Below are 16,039 nucleotides of genomic sequence, written 5' to 3' on the forward strand. Positions count from 1 at the left end.
ACTGTGGGGGATGTGTAGTCTGAATTGATGAAAAGGCTGAATTATTAAATGTTATCAAGTAAACACAGTTTCTTGCCTTCTGGTCCATGACAACAATCAAGCTAATAGCTAGCAGTGCTCCTCAATTGAGGTCCTGTTAGACTCAGTTGAATGAGTAGAAAATTCTCTATAATTAACTCTCTAACTGTAGGCAAGCAGAGTTATGTGCTGATTGAAAAAAAGCCTGAGTAGTGATTCTAAGTAAGTTAGTCAACTGAAAATATTGCACAGATTCTTAATTAAACTTCTTTGAAACACCTCAGTTTTTATGGAGAACAAAAGTAGACTCCATTTCAACCTTATGTGGAGAAGACCTCAAATTCCATCCAAATTCATGAATTCTTTTCAAAATTAAAAAAAAAAAATTTGCGGATTATACTCTGCAAAAATTATACTTTTAGATATATTTTTTTTCCCATCGCTTAGTGTGGCACTTTTGATTTTGCTAACTCTGTCCTTGAGGTTTCACAGGGCACAGAGAAAAGCTACAAAGTCCACACCCACCTCTGTCTGGTCTGGGTTCCAGAATTGCAGGTTTTGGAGCAGCTGGACCACTGAGTCCATGGGTAATGATCACAGAAACAGGCTTGGCCCTTGTCAATCAGAGCACTCAGCAGGATGAAATATAAGACGGAGTGTCTGGCCATGCCTGGAGAGCCTCCAGACCCTGAAAAGAAATGATAGAAAACATACCAAACATCTGTGAGGTAAAACTTTACAGGTCATTCTCAGTGACAACCTCAAATATGATCTTAGAAAACATCTTGCCTTCCTTAAGGCAAAGTAACACCCGTAAATTCACATGCTTATGAGTATAAATGTTATTTCTAAAGATTTTTAGGGTGGACATTCCCATAATTACAAACCCCAGTACTAGTAAGTTTCTCTGAACTGTTGGTGATAGGCTACAAGACAAACTATGTAGTATATATTTGTATCTCATTTCATTCCTAAATGGAAATTTTTATATAATCTTATACTTTTCAGAATAACTGCTTATTGTGTGTGGACAGTGCTCTCAAGTACTACCTAGTACTACCTTTCCGTTTTTCATACTTTTCGGGGCCTGGGGAAGGACTTTGGAACCCTTCTTTTTGAAGCTCTATTTATTTTTCTGGCACCTTGGAAGCTTGTTAAAGAGAGTTCACTGCCCAACTATCTCTACTTTTAGAGTCATAGAAGTTAGAGCTGGAACGGATCTTTGAAACCTTCAGATTAAACTCCCTCATTTTATGGATGATGAGACTGAGGCTTAAGCAAGAACAAAGGTGGAGACTACGTGACAAGTAACAGCCCAAGACTCCTCCTTCTTGGATGAAATGCATTCCTTCATTGAATTTCTAATAACGCTAACTAGTGTTCCTGGAGCATCTAGATGCTTGGAACTCCACTATCCAGAACACAAGAGGGTTTATTCAGATGTGGCTGAATGCCAGAGAAAACTTGGACCAGTGGTTCCTCATGTGCTGTGGAGCCTTGAGGATCTGTGTGTTATTGGATGGAAATTGCAAAACCATTATCTGCCCTCCCAATATTGCCATTTTGATTTTTGTATCTCTAACAGAACACACAACATGGTTAAATATGTACAGAAAATGCTGCTGTAATTAGTATAGTAACTTCCATTTAAAGAAATATTAATAAAATGCCATTCACCTAATTTCTCTGTCTCAGTTTTATTATCCATAAAATAGGAATAACACTTTTACCTTCTTCACAAGACTTTTGTTAGGATTCAGTAAGAAGAAAATTCATGTAAAGTGCTTAGAACAATCCTTGGTATAGAATCATCACTCAATAAATATTAGTTTTTCAAAAGAGTAGTAACACTTGAGTGTTTCAAATTTAATTGTAGCTATCGGTCATGAATTTTTCAAAATTATGGGCTCCTCAAATTACAGCAAGAATCATGTGAAAATTGAAAATATGTTTTGATGTTAAATAAGACTATTCATGTTTAACATGATTTAGAAATATGGCTTTAGTTACTTTTCATCTTACAAATAAAATCAGATCCCTGACCATCTTTTTTGAAATTACAATTTCCCACCAGTGTTTCCTATCTTCCTTCACTGCTTTATTTTTCTCTGTTATTCATACCTTCCTAATATATAAATTACTATGTAACTTAAATAAATATCTCCTCTTTCCTTTCTCCTTCTTCACTAGAATATGAACACCATGACAGTTGATCTTTTTTGTCTGTTTTGTTCATTTCAGCATTTAGAAGAATGAGACCAAGCATACCATGTAATGAATAAATGTTGTAGAATTGAGTCTAGTAAACAGTTTAGAAATGGGTTTTGATGAAATCTGAATAATGTAATTTAAGTCCATAATTACAGCCACTTCTGTAATATTATTCTCAAAATTTCTGCCAGATTAAGGATATTTCATAGACTAGAAATGAACTTGTCTGTTCAGTTGTCACCCATTGTTTCAGCAATAGCATAACTGGTTTATTTCTAGTTTGTTGTAATAGTTGATTGAAATAAAAAACGAGATCTCTTGAGATTCAAATTTATTTTTAGAACACCATAATATATTAAGTTAGTCTGACTCTTATTTATTTGATAATAGTTATTGTGTTCTAAAATATATAGAAATTCATGAAGAAGAAAATCAAGATGATTTATTATATAACCAACCAGAAAAATTCTGCTGACATTTAAAAAATACATATAATATATGCCTGCATTTGAAAATTTTAAAAAGAACAGAAAGAAAAATGTAACACCTGAGGTCTCTTCTACCTATAGCCAGAACCTCTTCCTACACATAATCAGTTTTCTCTTTTTATAGGTAGCAAATGGAGGGAAAATTCTTCCACACATCCCCTTACACATATACATGTATGCATGTTCTTTAAATATATACACAAAAAAGAAGTATGATGTATATTACTCTGTACTTTGTTTTTCACTTCACAATATGCTTTAAAGATATTTCCATATTAATAGATCTACTTCATTTTTTTTTTTTTTTAATAATCTACTTCATTTTTTTAAAAAAATTTTTATTTATTTATTTGGCTGCATTGGGTCTTTGTTGCTGCACTTGGGCTTTCTCTAGTTGCGGCAAACAGGGGCTACTCTTTGTTGCAGTGCATGGTCTTCTCATTGCGGTGGTTTCTCTTGTTGTGGAGCACGGGCTCTAGGCGCACGGGCTTCAGTAGCTGCAGCACTTGAGCTTCAGTAGTTGCAGCACACAGGCTCAGTATTTGCAGCATGTGGGCCCTAGAGTGCACGGGCTTCAGTAGTTGCGGTGTGTGGGCTCAGTAGTTGTGGCACATGGGCTCAGTAGTGCTGGCTCACAGGCTCTAGAGCACAGGCTCAGTAGTTGTGGCGCAGGGGCTTAGTTGCTCCATGGCATGTGGGAATCTTCCTGGACCAGGGATTGAACCCATGTACCCTGCATTGGCAGGCATATTTTTAACCACTGTGCCACCAGGGAAGTCCTATCTACTTCATTATTTTTAATGACTGCATAGTTTTATACGGTATAGATGTATTACACTGAATTTAACCATTATTCTAACTGTAGACATTTACTATACATACATAATGCAATAAGCATCTTTATATTATATCTTAGCATACTTTTGTAGTATATCCTGGGACCAACAAATATTCCTAGCAGTAGAATGGCTCAGTCAAATGATATGAATTTTAAAATATTGATAGATTTTGCCAAATTGCCCTACTGAAATATGGCTCCCTCAAAAGTCTCAGAGGATGAGTTAAAATTATATTTTAATGTTACTTTATGTTTTTTTATTTGGATGAAAGGATACTTCAGTTAAAAAAATGTCTCCTCATTTTATACATCTTCATTCAAGCCAAGAGTTTGAGATCGGATATAAGAATTGTTTCTCTAAAAAAAATTTTTTTCTCCATTATGCTCAGAAGTTAGAGCATTTCTTCATAATAAATCGGTAAGCATTTAAATTTTTAAAAAATTTTTAATTGAAGTATAGTTGAACTACAATGTTGTGTTAGTTTCTGGCATACAGCAAAGTGATTCAGTTATATATACATAACTGAATATATATATATATATATTTACTCTTTTTCAGATTCTTTTCCATTATGGTTTATTACAGGATATTGAGTATAGTTCCCTGAGCTATACAGTATGACCTTGTTGTTTATCTACTTTATATATAGTAGTTTGTATCTGCTAATCTCAAATTCCTAATTTATCCCTCACCTACCCTTTTTCTCCTTGGGTAACCATAAGTTTGTTTTCTATGTCTGTAAGTCTGTTTCTGTTTTGTAAGTAAGTTCATTTGTATCATATTTTAGATTCCACATATAAGTGATACCATAGGGTATTTGTCTTTCTCTTTCTGACTTACTTAACTTAGTATGTAAGTCAGTAAGCATTTTTAAACTGTCCTACAAGCTCAGAGAAAAATGCTAGAATAAAAGCAACTAAATCCACTGACATATGGCTGAATATACTCTTCAATTTAAAGTGGAATTGACACACATTTGAGTATCCATTGAATGAGATAAAAAGAAATAGAATTCATTATCATTGTCTGGGGAGGGTAGAGAGAAACTGAAGATGCTCCCCATGATTTTTATCCAAGCTTTTTTATCCAACTCATAGATAAGCTGCTACGGCCCTAAGCTATTTCAATCATAAAAAAGAGAGGCTCCTTTAAAGACCACTGCACTTGCCTGTCAATTTTATTTCACTGGTATGTAACTCACCTTTTCTGGTTTTCTTCAGCAGCACAGAACCATAGACTTTGGGACAAGAGTGTCCAGAAATTAGGCTGTGATCAGACCAAATACATAGTATGAGTCCTATACCCTATACATCGGACCCAAGTTGAGATTGAATGGTTTTCAACTACCTTCAGGGCCCTTGGGAGCTGAGGCTCCTAAACAATGTGAAGTTTCCCTGTTAATCACTAGACAGACCACCATCCCATCCCCCCACCCCCAAATTGGGATCTTCTCATATAGGAACTGCTTCAGCAAGGAAACTTAAAAGAGGGGTTTTTGTTGTTGTTTGTTTTTCTTATTAAATTTTGAACAGATAGATATTTTCCAGAATAATTCAATTGTAGAGAAAACAAATTCTTAAAGTATTTTTTGGAATCAGCTTGAAAACAATAGGTAGAAGTTGAATTACAAGAGATTACCAGTTCTCAATTCTCAGCAGACGCTATCTGTTTTAACTTCCAAAAGCTTGAAAAATATAGGGGGATTTTATTCCAATTATAATCAAAAACTGCAAGAACAGAACTCATGTAAAATATTCTGATCTCTTCTTTGGCTATAGTATTCTGAGACAATTTGGAAAATGCTAAAATGAAGATGGTAATGCCAAAGCTTCTTATTTGTGGAGATGCTAATAAAAGAGCTAATTGGTAGCTTCTCTTTTTATAACATTTTATTGTTATAAGGAAAAATTGTTTTATGTTAAAATGATAATTTTCATTCAAATAAAAAGAATTATTTCTCTTATTTTTTTATTAGCATAGCCCAGCATCTAATATCAAATGCTTCCTTATTTATTAATTTTCAACATCTCTAGGCATTTTGAAGATATCTAAAATTTCATGCAGGCATTACACCCATTACCATACAATTTTCTTATAAACATGGAACAAAAAGAATGTTCAGTGAATAGAGGAAGATAGTTATGAAAAATCTTCCACTGCAGTAACATAGTAGAAGAGCAGCAGTTCTGCAGTTTTCTCATAATTGTCATCCCCTCTTGAACTCTAAAAATTAGTGATCCCATTGAACCATTGAAGATGGCTTTTATGAGCATTTGGAGAATTCTAGCACAGGATGAAATCCATTTTATTCTGACCTGTCACCTTCCCACATCCTTGACTTACATGAATGATTTGTCCCTAAGGCAGTTCAGCACATCTTACCCGACAGGTTCAGAGGATGCTCTAGTTTGCCCCCAACTGCAGGTTCTTCCTTTCCATCTTCTTGTAAATGTCTTGAATCTCTTATTTCTTATTTTTTCCTTCCACACATGCCCTGGAAGCTCAAGAAATTATATTTACCACTGCTAGGGCAGGCTGGGGAACTCTGGCACATGACTAGTCTTTGGCTAAAGGGTATGTTTGTTTTACTTTTAACTGTAGCTTAGCTCATAGAAAAACTTGATTTCACCAAGACAGCTCTCTGGAAGGACACTTCTTTAAGAAATATAAATATTTTGGTTCTTTTGAGGATTAAGCAAAATAGTTATATCTTATATTCAAAGAAAGACAAATGGCTGTAAGCTCTTATGTTTTTTCATGCATGAAAGGGTAAGTCTGTTAGAAACATGATCTATGATTTTGAAATATTAAGAATACAAAGGAGATCATTATGTCACTCACCTTAAACAGAGTTTGTGGTATCCAGGGAACTAATCTGCAATGGCTAAGGAAACAATAGGTACTCACAGTGAAAAGGGTTTATAAGACAATCCAAACAAGTCTTTTTTCCCCATTGCTAACTAACACAAGGTCATGTCCCAGAGATCTAACAACACCTAGAGTGCTGTTAAAATAAACATTCCCTAGAAACTCTGGACTTTGCAAGTGATCACTTCAATCAGCTGTAACCCTGCAACTCTTCAGAGTGAGATATTGCACAGGGTCCTGATTTTTCAATGATTTTTCCCATTCAAGGAATATTGTAATAGGTATTGCTACTGAAAAGTTTCTGACTTCATTTCGAAAACCTTTTAGAATAAATTGTTTAGGGCTTCCCTGGTGGCGCAGTGGTTGAGAATCTGCCTGCCAATGCAGGGGACGCGGGTTCGAGCCCTGGGCTGGGAAGATCCCACATGCCGCGGAGCAACTGGGCCCGTGAGCCACACCTACTGAGCCTGCGCGTTGGAGCCTGTGCTCCGCAACAAGAGAGGCCGCGATGGTGAGAGGCCCGCGCACCGCGATGAGGAGTGGCCCCCGCTTGCCGCAACTGGAGAAAGCCCTCGCACAGAAACGAAGACCCAACACAGCCATAAGTAAATAAATAAATAAATAAAATATTTTTTTAAAAAAAGAATAAATTGTTTAAAATTGCCTTCCCCTTTAGGAATTTGTCCATTTAATTTAAAAAATATAGATTTTTTCTGATTATATAATATTTATTGAGAAAGATTTAGAAAATGTGGAAAAGTATGAAGAGGAAAAGTAAAATCATTTTTTATAAACAGTCAAAACCACTATTAATATTTGGAGTAAATACTTCCAGTCATATAATACGTATGTGTATGTGTCTCTCTGTGTAAGTATACACATTCAAAGGAATGTGTATATATATATATATATATAAAATATAAAACATGATATATAATTTTGTGACAGCATATATTTTTAAAAAGATTTAAATGCACAGAATTTATCACATTCCACAGTTTATAGAACCATATCGTCATTGGTCTGTGCAAGACCTTTTACTTTATTTCACTATTTTCCCCCATGATCTTGTTTCATTTCTTTTCCCAGATTAGTTATGTGTTAGTGTATTTCATGTTTGTCCTTACATATGATTATTTAGATATATGCGCTTATATCCTAAAAATACAAAGTATCATTTTCCATGTGTATTTTTGTAATTTACACAAATGGTATTTTGCTAAAAGTTTTATTTGATTTCTTACTTTCTTCATTCAACATTATGCTTCTGAGCCTTATTCAGTGTAAATCTAATGGAACACAGACATTCATTGTATCAACTACATTTTATTTATCCACTCTTTTAGCAGGTATTTTTGTTGGCTTCAACTCTCTGCAGTTATAAACACAATTTGCTCTTTCCTTGTGAACCTGTGAGAAAATTCCTAAAGACTTCCAGGTTGCTCTTCAGAAAAACTATACACGTTTACACACTTACCAGCAGCCTATGTGGACTTCTTACTAGCATGTTTTGTTAGCCAACCTACTGATATTACCTCTGATGCATGTAAAGTGGTATCTCAGGTTTGTTTAAGTAGCATGTCTCTGATCAGTAGTGAACTTCAGTATCCCATTCTCACCAGACATTATGGCTTTCTATCTGTGAATTAACAATTCATATTCTCTGATTATTTTCCTATTGAGCTCCTTTATGCTTTTGTTGCCTGATTTTCAGGTGTGCCCCGTACATTCTAGATATTAGTGTCTTGTAAGATTTGGATTTTACAGATCTCTCTTCTCTCAGTCTGTCACCTGGGTGTTAGTTTTATCTACGGTATCTTTGATTGATGAGAGAATCTTAATTTTAATGTAATTTAATTTGTCTATTTTTCCCTAATAATTTTTGCTTTGGATTGTTTTTCTTTTGCTTAAGAAATCATTTTGTTTAAGAAATCTAAAGTCACAGATATAGTCCTAAATTTTCTTCAGTTAATCCTATAGTTCTATATTTCAGAAATCCTCTTTAGTTCTCTATAGTTACACTGTATTTTTATAAATGGTATAAGGTAGAATAAAGTAAATGAAACAAAACCCAAAACACTTGTAGTTAATATCATAGTTAGTGGGAAAATATTGAAGCTTTTCTTCCTAAGGCCAGAACAGAGATGCCCGTTATCACCACTTTTATTCAATACTGTACTGGAGATCTTATCCAGTGCAACAAGAAAGGAAAAAAAAGGTATTACACTGAAAAGAAAGTAAAGAAAATGGTATTACTTACAGACAGAATGATTGTGTACATAGAAAATCCAAAAAGAGTTACAGATACATATTAGAATTAACAAATGAATTTAGTAAGATTACTAGATACAACTTTATTACAGAAAAAATTATTTCTGTATCCCAGCAAAACCAAATAAAATATTTAATCTGGAAAGACTTAAAATAGCAATGGTCAAATGGGCTCTTTACATCTAATGACAATTATGATTCTATGAAAGGTTCACAGTATACCTTGAGATTTGCTAATATGGGTAATTATGCTAAGGTGAAGTGAAACAAAATAGTGCAATAGAAAAAAGGAAAAAAGAAAACTAGGGATTGAGAATGTGGAGACATATTTTACTCTTGATTCTGCAATAACCAGCTAGGTGACTTTCCACAAGTCACTTTACTTCATTGAAACTGTTTCCTTATTTGTAAAATAAATGTTTTTCAAACTTTTTTTCAAAACAGTAGAAAACTCCTTTAAAAATACTAATTATATCCTTAATATGGAAAATGGCTAAAGCAAATATTCTTCAGCAAAATTAAACTTTCACCAAGTGGCGGGGAGTGATTATTTCAGTGGGTATAAAGATTCGTAGAAGCAGAGCAGGGAGGCAGTACTCCAAGATAACATGCTTTAACATGCATGGTAGTAACTTACCCAAGACCAAAGCAAGTCAGACCGAGAATACAGGTCTGTTTTCTTTCTCCTATACTGTACTGAGACTTTAAAGATTGAAAATTTCAGCTAGGAAGGAAGAGTGGTGCGCTGCAGACCTGTGTTGAAGACACTTGGGGCTGGTGTAGCAATTTCACCCATGAGTATCTGAGACAATAAAGATGAGAGAAAATATTTTAGGACTGAGCAAGAAAATATATCCTTTAAGTGTGTGTACTTCTTCTAGTTGGTTCTCTGAGTCCCTAAAATTTAAAGACATTTTCCCTCAGGTTATGGTGTTCGGAGTTAAGGGAAAATGCTAAAAGTCAGACCCTGGAGAGGCAAGAGTCAGGAGCCAATAGGATGAGGCTAAATAGGGTTGTTAATTAACGTGGGCTGTGAGAAAGATAGAGAAGTGAAAAGGTGTGTGTCATGGCACAGGAAAAACAGGTGGAAACAGCTGAAGGCAGTATAGAGGAATTCTTGAGAGGGAGTGCAAATGTCTGTGACCCAGAACTGCCCTGGCATCAAAGGAGAATCTAGCATCTTTTGATGCTAGATTAGAATCTAGCATCCAAATACATACAAATGATGTATTTGGCTTCTCCATCTTGGGTCCTCATGAATGGTTATATGACACATCCCACTCAGGATCCTTTTCTAGGGTAGGGATTGGCAAACTACAGTCAGTGAGGCTAATCTAGCCTGATGCCTGTTTTGTAAATAAAGTTTTATTGGAATAAAGTCACAGAATTAGTCATTGTCTATGGCTGGTTTTGCACTTCAACAGAAGGGTTGAGTAGTTCTAACAGAGACTATACAGCATGCAAAGCCAAAAATATTTACTATCTGGCCCTTTACAGAAAAAGTGAACCCTACAGCCCCAAAGGGAGAGATTTCTGGTCTGATCAATACAACCACAATATCCAGATGGCTTTGGGAAGCAGAAGTAGTCTTACTTGGGTCTGATAAATGGATGATTGTTTCAGAGCTAGGAACTGAATGCTTGTGTACAACTGTGTTCAGGTCTGCCTCTGGGTGAGAATATGAGTGCTCTGTAAACAATATTTGGATGCATGCTGCTGAGAAACAAAACATACTATGAAGGTTGCCAGAGCTGTTTAAGCAATGGCAGACTTTCTAAAATGTTGGCTGGTGACATGGAATACCTTTTCGTACAAGATGCTCCATATTTTCATAATGTAGGAATTTGCTAGTGAGCTTAAAGGTAGACTGATCGGTAGAAAAGGCTTTAATTGTAAAGGAAGAGAAGGGTGTGGGAAGGACCCACAGGAGGAGGAGCCAGGACATGGAAAGTTAACATGGAGCAATTATCATTTTTCCAGAAGGAGAATTCTGTTAAAAATCTTTATGCCTGTCCTAATGATGACAGATTCACATCCAAATGGTATTTTCAGCCACGAAAATAACCCCAAACGTAAGATAACGATCAGTGGAAAGCTGCTGATTCTCTGAAGGCTTTTTCATATGCTAAATAGTCACATGCCAACTTATCATTATAGCAAAAATACTATAATTTCTCATTAGAGCCAAGACTAATGACCCCGTCTATTTCACAAGTCCTTTAGAGTGTACTTTGTCAGTCAATGTGTGCATCGATAAAGTGAAATTGCAAATTAAATTATTTCACTCGGGGAATCATAGATCAAAAGTCTCAGATGGAGAAAATAGAAGTTGGCTTTGGACCTCAGGCTGCCACGATCTTTTTCTCTTTTCCTTTGCTACTAAAATTATTAGAATAGTCTAAATTAACTACATCTAATTTCTTACCATCTACTCCTTATTAACTTCACTACTTGCAATTTGGGTTATAAGTACAACCAGCCTAAAGAACTATTCTCTCAATGCCCATCAGTAACCCCCTAACTGCCAAACTGAATGACCACTTCTGAATCCTCTATTGGCTCCTGGACATGGTACAATACATCTTTTTCTCAGGAAATTTCTCTTTTTCCTCTCTTTATGATTCTCTTTCTACTCCCACCTGGAATTATATCCTCAGCCTCTTTTCTTTCATAAGGCGTTTTATCTGCTTCCATGTCATTACCTATCACCTTTGTGTTGATTGCATCTTGTCCACCAATCTCTGTATTCTAATATTCGTTCACTAATAGTATCCAAATAGAACATCTTACCACAATGGTGACATTGACATTCTATCTCCCCCACTTCCTCTATTCTACTAGATGCTAAATTCTGTAACTGTTACCTCTGAAGTGTCTCTTATCTATGCATTTCCCATCTTTTCCACCTCTTCACCATGTCTACAGCTACAGTTCCACCTCGAGAAACAATGAACTCATACCTTGAAGATCGCATCAGTGGCTTAACTGGTCTCTGAGCCTTAGGACTCTTCCTCTAATTCCTTCTGAACTACTCTCTGACAGGTTAGTCATTCTATAGCTCACCTCCCAGTGGCAAAACACGACTCAAAATCTCAATGTTGCTCTTTTCAAAAGACTGTTCTAATACCTAACTTTTAAAGCTTTGAGCAATTTGATCCTACATTACCTCTGTAGACTTATTTTCTCTCCTTTCATTCGTATTCTCCATCATCCAGCTATATTGGATAACTTGCTGTTCCTTCAAAATGGGGTACAGTTTCTCCTACCATTGTATTTCTTTCTTGAAACTTTTTTTCCTCAATTCCAAATTCTGAAATATTAGTGTATTGTGCATCTGTTCTTCTAAGGCCATTCCAAATATGTTTCCTTCTTAAACGTTTCTACATTTTATAGACATTTTTGCCCTTAAGATCAGGTGCTATATGATTCCTTCATCCTTTTTTGTAACCTCTTATATGAAACTCATCAGATATTGCCAGGTATTATGATTATTTGTATGTTATCTCCTAGTCTCTCTTACTCCATACAATATATTCAAAGCTCCTTAATGATGGGACCTGAATAATATTCATCTTTGTAATTGATTAACATAGAAGTTAATTCTTAATTGAGTTAAGTTGTCTGTACACAATGAGTTTGCAAGAAGATTGTTGAATTTTACATTATGCCTTTAGATACATGCCCTTAACTAAAATTCACCATGTATGTTCTCACTCTTTTGGCATAAGAAGCAACAATCTTTCCTGCAGCAAAGTGCTCCAAGAATTGTTTTTATTTACATGCTGAATTATTGAGTGATGCATAATGATGATACTAAATTGAATAAAACCTTTGGTGATTCTTTGGAATGTAAAAAAAAAAAAAAATGAAATACTAGTTAGGCTTCTAATCTAAAACTGGTTTAACAGACTTGTTGTTGCCAAGGGGTGGGGGAGGGTTGGATTGGGAGTTTGGGATTAGCAGATACAAACTTTTATATATAGAATAGATAAAAAACAAGGTCCTCTTGCATAGCCCAGGGAGCTATATTCTATATCTTGTAATAAACCATAATGGAAAAGAATATGAAAAAGAATAAAAAAAAACTGGTTTAACATATAGATATCTATGTAATAGATATGTATTTTAAGATAAAACAACTCAAACCTCTGCAAGCTTTTGCCCCTTCTAGGATTATAGAGAAACCTGGATTAGATTTCAATGCAGGGCCTTCTGGAAAAGGGCAACAAAAAAAGCTGATTGAGATCAAGCAGGTCTTGCCTAAGCTTTTGGGTCAGCTTCCTAGTTTTCTTCTTGACCTCTAGTTGTCCCATGCATCTTCACCACTGTTACCAAGATAATTTTCTGTCTTATTCAGTTTGGGCTGCTGAAACAAAAAAACCATGGGCTGGGTAACTTATCAACAACCGAAATTTATTCCTCACAATCCTGGAGGGAAGTCCAAAATCAAGGTGCCGGCAGACTGAGTGTCTGATGAGAGCCCACTTCCTGGTTCATAGGTCGCCGTCTTCTCTCTATAACCTCACATAGTAGAAAGGGCAAGAGAGCTCTCTGAGATCTCTCATAAAGGCACTAATCCCATTCGTGATGGCTCTATTCTTATGACCTAAGCCCCTCCCAAAGGCTCCACCTACAAATACCATCACATTGGGGATTAGGTTTCAACATATGAATTTTGTGGGGACACAAACATTCAATCTACAGCATTTTCCTAAAGCTCCACTATGACGAAAATAACAATCTAATATTTGAGTACCATTTTATGGCTTGCAAGATACTTTTCAAAGTACCATAAGAGTAATATTATCTATTCACTTATTCCAGTCAATCCATAAATATTCACTGGGCACCTGTTATACGCCAGACATTATGTTGAGACTTAAAAAGATGAATAAGTTTGGTTAATTCTTTCAAGAATTTTAGTTGAAGGAAAATGATAGTTGGTTAGAAAAAAAGGAATATGAGGAGTACGGAAAATTATAAGAAACCTGTCACAGAAATCATAATCTCCCTTGCACATGCATTCACTTTTTCTCTTGTCTTTAAGTCATATACACTATAATTACCACTATTATTGTTATCTAAAGCCTTTTATTCACTCATTCAGCAAAAATTTACTGCAAGGCATTATTCTAGGCACTTGAACAGTGAACAAATCAGAAAAAAATATCCTGCCTTCATGAAATTTGCAATCTATTATGCAGAAGATAGAGAAAAAACCCAAAATATATATGCAAATTATATAGCTTTTTAGAAGCATTTATTTAATATTTATTAAAATATTGTAACTTCAAAAAATGCAGGTCATTCTCTCTGCCACTATTTTCTCCTACTCCTATGCTTACTTGGAGAAAATCTGTCCATTCTTATCTCAGAATATCAAATTCTCTGGGCCCTACTGAGTTGGCTGCAGGTCTCATAATTCTGCCTCTTAGACACAGCTGATGGGCTAGGATTGGGCATGAGTCAATTGGATTTCACGTACCAAGGCTGGGGATTGAGACTCAGAAACTCTAGTTAGATATAATGGGAAACTTACTTAAGTCATATGCAAATAGAAGCAAGAATGTGTTTCTGCAGAGATGCAGAGAGTAAGAAGAATGAAGTGGGAACTTGAAAAAGTGAGCCCAGGGAGTGTAAATGTTGTCTGTCATGAGGCTCAGCACTTCCTTCCCTTGCATTCCATAAAGTACGCCTCTTCCTTTCAATAAATTATATATTTTTTTGCTTATGATACTTTGAACATATTTTTGTTACTTACAAACAAGTGATCCTTAACTAAGATAAATTTTGTGATTTTCAAACAATTGCAATTTCCAGCAATTTCAAAAAAGATATTTGAACAACTATATGATGTACACTGCACAATCAGAATGAACCCTGTCCCGTTCATCCAAGCCATGTATCCCAGTTGATGTCAGCCCTGAGCCCTGACCACAATTAAGTCAATGGTGCATATTGCCTGCTTTCTACAACCACCAGCATTGTAGAAATTAATACATCCGTTAAATATTTACTAAAAATGATTTACTCTATTTCCTAGGGCAGCGTGGAAAGAGGAAGCTAGAAATTGGATAGCTTCCTTCAGGTAGAGCCATCTAGGCTCAACCGACAACGTGGAAGGGAAGAGGCTAAGAAAGAAAGGCCATCCAAAATTCGGGTATGGCTGTTGAGAGAGCTGAGTGGGCTGTATTGAACACTGTTTATCTTCAGGGTTGTGAGTAGCTAATGATTAAGGCAATAATAACGAAGAAAGACATGAGGTCCTTGAGATAGTTCTTGCAAAGCGCTTTGAGGGAATATTTTTATTCTGAACACTGACGCTGTGGAAAATTACTGAAAAGCTAATGGTAACATCGATGTGATCCTCTGGGCATAGGGCAATAGCTGAAGCATGGAACAAAGAAAGAAATAAGTCCAGGTAAGAGATCATTGGGATCACTTGTCTAAGTTTGAGGCTGCGAGGCAAAGGAAGAAATATTGTGCTGGGGCATGTATAAACATTTCCAATTTTTAACAACAGCCTAAGATAAAAGGCAATGAGAGACAGAGCACATCCTCTCTTTGCGATTCGGATCACACAAATAAATATCAATTTTCTTCAAGATCTTTAAGGGAGAAGTTGTTTTAATCAAAAGCTTGGAAGTCTAACAAGGCCATTAACAGGACACATACAGCGTTTTACCCCAGCAGTGGAAGACGGCAGTTCCTGATTGCCCTTCTACATATCACTAGGTCTGTGGCCAAAGAAGAGAGGAAAATGAAAGAAATGGAATGAATTGAAGTGTTTAGGGAGATGTTGTGTGTCTGAGTCCAATTACCAATGCTGTGGCTGGACCAGCCTTGTGGATCTTATTATGACTGAAAGATGCCCTTCAGCAATAACCATCAGGAAACTTTGAAAAAATAAAGCTTTATTACTTACAGAAACTGGAAATCTCACAGCACCACACCTGGAGCCGCACAGTGAGGTCTCGGGTAGAGAGAGAGTGCAAGAGTGAGTGACCAAGCACCTGGGGTTCTTCTTTTATTGGGGTCAAGGGTAGGGGCCTAAGGTTTCCCTGGCTCACTCTTTATTGGTGAATTTAAAACATAAGAGTGGGAATTTAAAGTTTGGGGAGGGAAAAACAGTGGCCCAAAACAAAGGCAGCTCAGTGGGGAAGGTGACCTGCCTCTTTATCTAGTCATGTGACTGGCAATGTGTTTATTCAAGATAGCTGTCTTTGAAGTGGACGACTTTTGCAGTGGATGCCTTGGCAATCAAAGCTTCAGTCAGGCACCTGCATTACAAAAAAGAAAGAAAAAATGAACAAAAAAAACCCCACAACTGTCGGGGTTTGCACT

The 16,039-nt window shown here is 35.9% G+C and overlaps 1 protein-coding gene across 3 annotated transcripts in view; it reads right to left on the reverse strand.

The window, feature by feature from the left end:
- The window catches only part of C6 (complement C6), a 92,771-nt gene extending 86,272 nt beyond the window's left edge, over positions 1-6,499 (reverse strand). Inside the window, exons 1-3 of one of the 3 annotated variants that reach the window (XM_036846911.1) lie at positions 5,939-6,110; positions 4,758-4,822; positions 544-706 (exon numbers count right to left, since the gene is read on the reverse strand). In XM_036846911.1, the coding sequence (XP_036702806.1) occupies positions 544-686 (143 nt within the window). In that variant the 5' untranslated portion in view covers positions 687-706; positions 4,758-4,822; positions 5,939-6,110. Of the gene's footprint in view, positions 1-543; positions 707-4,757; positions 4,823-5,938; positions 6,111-6,397 lie in introns of those variants that run through there. The other 2 variants (XM_036846910.1, XM_036846909.1) reach the window with 2 other exon arrangements.
- Between the last annotated feature and the right edge of the window lie 9,540 nt (positions 6,500-16,039).

The sequence above is a fragment of the Balaenoptera musculus genome, chromosome 3, assembly GCF_009873245.2.
Source record: "Balaenoptera musculus isolate JJ_BM4_2016_0621 chromosome 3, mBalMus1.pri.v3, whole genome shotgun sequence".
NCBI lineage: Eukaryota > Metazoa > Chordata > Mammalia > Artiodactyla > Balaenopteridae > Balaenoptera > Balaenoptera musculus.